Here is an 8,064-nt window from a genome sequence, read left to right as displayed (position 1 = left end):
GGGGTGGCTATTTTTCTGCTACCACAGGACTGCAACCCCACCTTCTTGGGCTTTGATCTTAAAGTGGAATTAGTTATATCTAGATTAAATTGATTAAGGCAGCATGCATGTCTCTGGGGCTGTTGAAATGCAGATGGGTGAGCAAAGAACACAGACTAGGTATCTGCATAGGCTGTTCGAATGCCCCAGTCTAGCATGAAGGAATGCCAAGCTGCTGGAGATAAGTGACTGAGACAGAACAAGAAAAAGTGGAGGGTCAGTAACCCCCTTTGTAACATCAAACACGAAACACTTCAGTTTAATGTGGCTAAAAAACCTCATCCTCCATAGCTGCTGTAGAACCACAAACTGGTTGTTTGTAACTACAGGTCAAATTTCAGGCAGGTTTGCAAGCGCTAAAGAAAATCCCAACGTACGGTTTGAGTAGACTCTTGTGCACTACCCATAATTCATGCCCTGTGGCTTGCCTAGCACTCTCCCCCATGAAGGAGGGGATTAGCTGAAGGCACTGGATGGGGTTGCTGGAGATTGGGGTCCAATTACTGGCTCTGCCCCAGCCATCTCATGTGACCATGGCAATCTGCCTTGGGTAAAATGAAGCCAGGTGTGCTGCAAAGGGTGCAGCTACTTATGGTGCTTGGGGTTTGAGCATCCAGTGATGGGCCCTGTTGCACTAAGCTGCTGTTGTCTCTTTCCAAGTAATAGTTTTTTTGCTTTGATAGTTATGGGCTTCAGTATGTGCCCACCTCACTGATCTGGACGCTCCTACCACACTGAGGAAACACGGCTAGGGGGCCAGATTTGGTTTAGTTTAAAACATTGTCAGGAAAGAACAGCATGCTCTGGCTGCAGCACTGGGAACCCAGTGTTGTGAGTGGCAATGAGCAGAAAAGGCTCGTCCAGATTCTGCCTGGACTGGATCTATTAAAGCCAGGGAGTCCTCTTATGACAACTGCGTCCAGCAGCAGTACTGCACACTGCTCTAGGAAGAAGAGGTGGTCCCGCTCAGAGCAGTAAACCAGTTCATTTTAACTCTCCCAAGAGTGAGGTCAACCTAAATTTGCCATTCACAGTCTGCATTCGAGGTCTGTTTTGCTCAACAGTGGAGCAGGCTGCTGTTCTCTCATCATACTGCACTAGGCACAGCTATTTCAAGCATAAGGTAGGGGTAGCCTAGCACACAGCTGCATCCACGTACACTCTCAACTCTGCATGCAATTTGGGCAATCGTGTGTGCAATTTAACATGCAGCCCTGGGCTTTACTAAGATCAGACATGGACAGCGATCAATAGCTCACTACCTTTGTCTCTATTTAGGAGCAAGAGACCCTTCCATACTAGCTAAAAGCAAAGCCCTATATTCTGCTAAGCAAGTTGTGCCACTCTCCACAGCGTGACTGGCCACAAGAACACAAGCAGACATAGATCCAAACAGTAATAGGTTTATTTTACACAGAATAAGTTCGAAGACTATATATACACACAGCTTCACAGACATACTTCTGTACAATAGAGAATGTCCTCAGATATGAAGAGAATGGCTGGAGCTTCAGCACACCTGCATCATCATGGAGGTCACCATATTCTCAAAGGCCCTAGAGAAGGAAGAGTATGAAATATTAAAGAAAGAGAAGACAGTCCACCACACTGAGATCTCTCATACAAAGAAGCTCTTCAGTTAGTAGGTAAGATATACCATTAAAAATGCTTAAATAGAAGTTAACTTCCCACAGGCTTGACTATAAATATTTCATTCCTTACCACTGGTGCACTGCATTTCACAAACCATTACTTTTCTTCTAATAAAGCTGAAGTAACCATGGTTCTTGCCCTGTCAGTAGACCACAGTCATTTTAATGGCAGGAATATAGAATCTGCTTTTGCATATGCATCCATGGGGGGAAAGGGGAGAAACACTGGTCCCACAAAAAGCTTTGAATATAAAAAGATGGACAGTACCCTGTCAACTGTTTTGAGAATTATGCATTTCGGAAACAGTCTCCTCATCCTTACTCCTCTACAGAGGCTGAATTGTGGAAAGCTACAGCCTGCCTATTTAGAGGTGTCCAGTGGACAAGGCTGTTGACAAAGTATTATCCACCATGTTTCAATAAAAAGAATATTTAAGTGAGATCCATTGGTAACTTTTTTAAAGTAACCTCAGGTTCCTGAGTCAGCATTTCTAATATCTGTTCATAGAGCTACTAATGAGTGTGAAGTGTGTGGGAGACAGTTAAATGTAGCCTCTAAGGAGGACGGTACAATGGTAAATTTTCTATTCTGTAGAAGTAGTCCAAAGAGAGTACAGCTGCATGTTTTTGGAAAGGAGTTTGCAGCTCCCAGCTTTAAACTGATCACCCACAGAAATTACAATCTTAAAAGCTAAATCCTAATAGCTCTGCATGTCCCAGAAAGGCAACAAAATCAAAAGGATTAGTGGAAGCAGCTCACTCACCTGGAATGAATGCAGTCCCCAGGGTTATAAAAGGGGTTGCACATTACATCTGTGTATGAATTATGCAGCTTTCGGAACATCTGAAAAAAGATCATGGTTTGTTTTTAATTAAAACCTAGAAAATAACTGGGGGGGGAGGGTTGTTTGTTTCTTGGCTTCTCAGCATTTTATGAATAAGTGGAAGGAGCAAAAATACTGATCTGGCAAGTTGCATTCTGATTTCCTGCACTTACGCTGCGGATCTCATTGTCTCGAAGTGCTGTGTTTGAAGAATCTACCACCATAACAAACTTCACCTTGGAATTTGTCACGTAGCCATATCTGTGCAGCTGATTAAGGAACATATTTTTGACACACAAGTGCCTGGAAAAGCAACTAAAATAAGACTTAAGTACAGTCAAAAGTTTACAAGTGGCTGTCACTCTCAAGATGGTCACAATATAATCCATGTCTAGATGAGATAAGCAAGGGATTGGGTTCTAGAAATTGGACTTATTTTCTACCTTAGTGTTACCATTTCTGAAAGGATGATAATAGTGACCTAGCCTCACGAGCATAGAGAGGGTTGTTTGTATAAAGATTTGTAACTAGAAAGAGTTATGACAGGCTGTGTTTTTAGACAGCAGCTACCTTGCCTGCCTCCCAAGGCATGTATTACTGTTCAGTAATTGCATAAATGGCCTTCAATCATCAGCCACTTTGATGATAATTTCTTTGGCTCTCAAGAAACCCACTTCATCAAAGAATTCTGATTATTCTTTGCAGCCATGCCCATTTGGGTAGCTAATATCACAGACTTAGTGATCACTCAACATCAATGTTATAATACAGAATCTTTGAAGTTAGCAGCAGGATTATGAAGACATGGATATCCTCTGTCAGTTACATTAGTCAGAAAGTGAGGACATTTCAATCCATGTGATTAAAAGGGAAGCAGAAGGCCAGCCACAGAAATGTTAAAAGATCAACTAGTCTCATAACTATGAGGTATAGCTGCAGTCCTGAAATATCAACTTTGTATCTGAGAAAGCTTCTACAGTCTTACCACCTTCAGCTGCATTACCAGAGGGGGTCCAATGCCTCTGCCTCAGTCACAGACAAGTTGTCACAATTTTAGCTAAGTGAAGAACTAGATACTGTATGAAGTGAGCTGTAGCTCACGAAAGCTCATGCTCAAATAAATTGGTTAGTCTCTAAGGTGCCACAAGTACTCCTTTTCTTTTTGCGAATACAGACTAACACGGCTGTTCCTCTGAAACCTGTATTTATAAATTGTGAAATCTGACCAAACCATAGCTAGCTTCAGATGCACCAAACTTCCTCATTGCAGACAGGAAGGGCAGGTCACTACTGCTTAAGTCAATCTAACGTGTGCTGTTCAGGTGTGTGAAAAAAGACACCCTCCCTGAGTGATGCAAGTTAGATTGACCTACGTACTGTCTACGCTGGCGCTATGCTCTCCCGCCAACACAGCTTCCGCCTCTTGCGGAGGTGGAGTAATTATGCCGACGGGGGAGAGCTCTCCCATTGGCATACAGCGTCTTCACCAAACGTACTACAGCAGGTACACTGATGTAGCGCTTCTAGTGTAGACCTGCCCTAAGAGACAGGGCCAAGAATAAACAGAACCGATATTATTCAGACAACACCACATCTAAACAACCCTTAGGACTAGGACTTCTATTTGACACTGCAGCAGCAAATCTTGTGTTGTGAAATAACTGCTCTGTGTGAATAGACCAATGCATGTTGCCACAATGCCTCCAATAAGCCACAGTGGTTGCCTGTGCAGAGCGGCTTGCAGGACTGGGGCCAAGCTAAGAATATATAAACCCATGCTGTTTGGATGCTGAATATCAGATGCCAATACCCACTTAATGATCACAGATACTGCGGCACAAAATCAATATTTGAAGTGAAGGGTTTCTAAAAAATAAATTTAAAAATACAGGACCAGATGCTCAACTGCTGTATATCAGCATAGTTCCACTGACATCAGTAGAATTACTGATTCACACCAGCCAAGGCTCTGACCTCTTTTAATCTTCACCTTTTGCAACAGTCATTGCTATTTACATTCCTTGTATCAACCTAGTTTTACAACAGCCAGCAAAAGGGATGGTTGTCCATTTAAAGGTTTCATTTCTAGGTTTTTTCTTGCTGCAGTGTTTGTGTTTCAAACAGTTTAAAAAGCAACCATTTTCTTTTTTTTTTTTTTTTAAATAGAGGAAACATTTCTACTGGTCTTAAGTTTCCAAAACACTGGTTTTCACAAAATGTCAATTGACAGTGTCCCTTTAAGCACTCTCTCAGACATTGTTTTGGTCAAATGAAAGTACCAAAATCTATGAGACATATGCATACTAATCCACAGCACACTTGCCCATCAAAAATCAAGCTGCACAGTGGTTATTTCACAATACAGGATTTACAGCTGCAATGTCAAATGAAAACAATGGTAAATTCTAGAACTGGAAGACAGATACTTTTAAAACCTAACCCTGCATTCCTTGCTTTTAGAGAACTCAGTGGGAGTTCTGGCTGAATAAGGACAGATTGTAGAAACAGGCCTTATAGAGCACACCTGTCAGGCATTAAAGATACACTTTGTAGTCTTCAGTTGGGTACAGAAGTCCCAGATAGAGCTCTCTCTGATCCACAAGGGCCTTCCCCATGGCAGAGATCTTTTCATCCACAACATCCAGGGAAGTGTGCACTGTATAATGGAACTTCAGTTCATTTTCTGTTGGGATGCTTCGGATGTACAGGGGATAATTCTAGAAAGGATGATAACAAATTGTGCTAACCGGGGCTACCTATTCTGTGCTCAAATAGATTAGCAAATGTAAGTGTAGTGCTCTGAGGATGCAAACTGCTATTATTTAAAAACTAGCTATTTTTAACCACAAATTCTATTTAAAGATATCATAGAATGCCACTGGTCTACACCTGTATATCGCAACATGTATTTATACAGCAGATCTAGCTTTATCCTCACCTATTAACAGTCTTTAGAGGAGGACTACTGCCAGGTTTACATTTTCTCATAACACAAAGGTAGCGAGTGATCCATCCATCCCCCTAGGTGAGACTGCCCCCAGCCCATCTAGTCATCTCATTGGAATCATCCTTCCTGGAAGAAAGTCCATAAAGGGCTCCCACAGAGTGAAGAAAACCTGGGGCTTCCCAGCCACTGCTCCAGCAACCTCTAGGCCAGCCTCTAAACAAGCCCCCCCCATCTCCCAACCCAGCCCCCTCCCCCCTAGGGCTCCCGCTCCCCCCCCCATCTCCCAACCCAGCCCCCTCCCCCCTAGGGCTCCCGCCCCCCCCATCTCCCAACCCAGCCCCCTCCCCCCCATCTCCCGCCCCCCCCATCTCCCAACCCAGCCCCCTCCCCCCTAGGGCTCCCGCCCCCCCCATCTCCCAACCCAGCCCCCTCCCCCCTAGGGCTCCCGTCCCCCCCATCTCCCAACCCAGCCCCCTCCCCCCTAAGGCTCCCTACGGCTCCTGCCCCCAAGACCCACCCCCTATTACTCCTGAGTCCTGCCCCCATGACCCACCCCCTACTGCTCCTGCCCCCTCTCCCAGCCAAACCCCTCCTGCTCCCCCCCCCCAGCCCAGCGCCCGCTTCCTGCCCTGGCCGCAGCGCGCCCCGCCCCCACCTCCTTGGCGATCACGGCGATGCACACCGCCATCTTGGACGCCGGCGCCCCGCCCCGCCCCGCCCCTATCACGTGATCAGGCGGACGCTTCCTCCTCCTGCTCCCCTCGGCGCGCGGGCCTTAGGTCATGTGACTGTCTGGTGAAACGGGCTCACGTGACCCGGTCCCGCTCCCAGCGGGCAGGAGGGGGGCGCCGGTTGCCATGGAGAAGCGCCTGCTGCTGCCCCTGTGCCTGTGCTGGGCCCTGAGCGCGGGGGGCGCCGAGCGCAGCGGGCTCCCCAACCTCCTCATCCTGCTCATGGACGATGTGAGTGAGCAGGGGAGGGGCACTTTGTCATGGGGGGGAAGCTGAGGGGTTGTCGCTGGGCGGGGGGGTTCACTGGGAGTTGTAGGTGGGGGGCTGGTCAGCAGGGGGGGTTCACTGGAGGTGTAGGTGGGGGGCTGGTCACTGGGGGAGTGGAGACTGGGGGGGTTCACTGGGGGTGTAGGTGGGGGGCTGGTCACTGGGCGGGGGTGGAGGCAGGGGGGTTCACTGGGGGTGTAGGTGGGGGGTTGGTCACCAGGGGGGTGGAGCCTGGGGGGGTTCACTGGGGTATAGGTGGGGGGTGGAGGCTGGGGGGGTTCACTGGAGGTGTAGGTGGGGGGTTGGTCAGCGGGGGGGTAGAGGCTGGGGGTGTAGGTGGGAGGTTGGTGACCGGGGGGGTGGAGGCTGGGGGGGTTCACTGGGGGTGGAGGTGGGGGGTTGGTCAGCGGGGAGGGGGGTAGAGGCTGGGGGTGTAGGTGGGAGGTTGGTGACCAGGGCTGTGGAGGCTGGGGGGGGTTCACTGGAGGTGTAGGTGGGGGGTTGGTCAGCGGGGGGGTAGAGGCTGGGGGTGTAGGTGGGAGGTTGGTGACCGGGGGGGTGGAGGCTGGGGGGGTTCACTGGGGGTGGAGGTGGGGGGTTGGTCAGCGGGGAGGGGGGTAGAGGCTGGGGGTGTAGGTGGGAGGTTGGTGACCAGGGCTGTGGAGGCTGGGGGGGGTTCACTGGGGGTGTAGGTGGGGGGTTGGTCAGCGGGGGGGTAGAGGCTGGGGGTGTAGGTGGGAGGTTGGTGACCGGGGGGGTGGAGGCTGGGGGGGTTCACTGGGGGTGGAGGTGGGGGGTTGGTCAGCGGGGAGGGGGGTAGAGGCTGGGGGTGTAGGTGGGAGGTTGGTGACCAGGGCTGTGGAGGCTGGTGGGGGTTCACTGGGGGTGTAGGTGGGGGGTTGGTCAGCAGGGGGGTAGAGGCTGGGGGTGTAGGTGGGGAGCTGGTCACCGGGGGGGGTGGAGGATGGGGGCGTTTCACTGGGGGTGGTGGAGGCTGGGGAGGGGGTTGTCACCTGGCTGCTTGGATGTGCGATGATTGTAGGAAGGAGCGGTTTAGATTTATTAGGAACTGGGGAAACTTTTGGGAAAGGGGGAGCCTAAACAGGGAGAATGGGCTCCACCTTAACCAAAATGGAACCAGAATCCTGGTATGTAAAATTAAAAAGGTTGTAGAACAGCTTTTAAACTAAGAGCTGGGGGAAAGCCGACAGGTGCTGAGGAGCATGTGGTTCGGATAGAGACATCCCTCAGGGGAGGATCTACTAATGGAGATTCTCTATGTCCTAATAAGGAGGAGAGTATGGAAGATAAAATACAGGTAGGATCTGATGAGAAACAGTCAAATGAAAAAAAGTCTCGTGCAATTGCTAGCAATGCCCTTCTACTATTTACATTGGCCAAACTAGACAGTCTCTTCACAAAAGATTAAATAGACACAAATCAGACATCAAGAACTGTAACATTCAAAAACCAGTAGGAGAGCACTTTAATCTCCCTGGACACTCAATAACAGACTTAAAAGTGGCCATTCTTCGACAAAAAAAACTTCAAAAACAGACTTCAACAAGAAACTGCAGAACTGGAATTAATTTGCAAACTTGACA

At 48.6% G+C, this 8,064-nt stretch overlaps 2 protein-coding genes across 12 annotated transcripts in view; one reads left to right on the top strand and one right to left on the bottom strand.

Annotated features, from left to right (window-relative positions):
• Positions 1 to 1,426: 1,426 nt before the first annotated feature.
• TRAPPC2L (trafficking protein particle complex subunit 2L) lies at positions 1,427 to 6,229 on the bottom strand. Its single transcript, XM_073308214.1, has 5 exons — positions 6,118 to 6,229; positions 5,060 to 5,232; positions 2,689 to 2,776; positions 2,456 to 2,535; positions 1,427 to 1,595 (listed from the first exon to the last, which is right to left on the bottom strand). Exons 1-5 carry the CDS (start codon positions 6,148 to 6,150, stop codon positions 1,550 to 1,552), a joined length of 420 nt encoding a protein of 139 aa, XP_073164315.1. The 5' UTR covers positions 6,151 to 6,229; the 3' UTR covers positions 1,427 to 1,549.
• GALNS (galactosamine (N-acetyl)-6-sulfatase) overlaps positions 6,206 to 8,064 on the top strand; it is a 78,933-nt gene continuing 77,074 nt past the window's right edge. For 8 of the 11 annotated variants that reach the window (XM_073308197.1, XM_073308194.1, XM_073308199.1 and 5 more), the window contains exon 1: positions 6,210 to 6,424. In XM_073308197.1, coding sequence (XP_073164298.1) covers positions 6,320 to 6,424 — 105 coding nt within the window. In that variant the 5' untranslated portion in view covers positions 6,210 to 6,319. Of the gene's footprint in view, positions 6,425 to 8,064 lie in introns of all 11 variants that reach the window. The other 3 variants (XM_073308204.1, XM_073308203.1, XM_073308205.1) reach the window with 3 other exon arrangements.

The sequence above is a fragment of the Lepidochelys kempii genome, chromosome 12, assembly GCF_965140265.1.
Source record: "Lepidochelys kempii isolate rLepKem1 chromosome 12, rLepKem1.hap2, whole genome shotgun sequence".
Classification (NCBI taxonomy): domain Eukaryota; kingdom Metazoa; phylum Chordata; order Testudines; family Cheloniidae; genus Lepidochelys; species Lepidochelys kempii.
Note: the sequence above shows the minus strand (reverse complement) of the source record. Positions and strands in the feature narration are given on the sequence as shown.

Bases quoted from the DNA above. Each gene is read 5' to 3' on its own strand.
- TRAPPC2L (XM_073308214.1), bottom strand. From the start codon at position 6,150: ATGGCGGTGTGCATCGCCGTGATCGCCAAGGAG. The intron at 2,777-5,059 runs GTATCTTTAATG...TCAGCTGCACAG, and splicing joins CCAACTGAAGACTACAAAGT to ATATGGCTACGTGACAAATT. The intron at 2,536-2,688 runs GTAAGTGCAGGA...ATCTTTTTTCAG, and splicing joins GAGACAATGAGATCCGCAGC to ATGTTCCGAAAGCTGCATAA.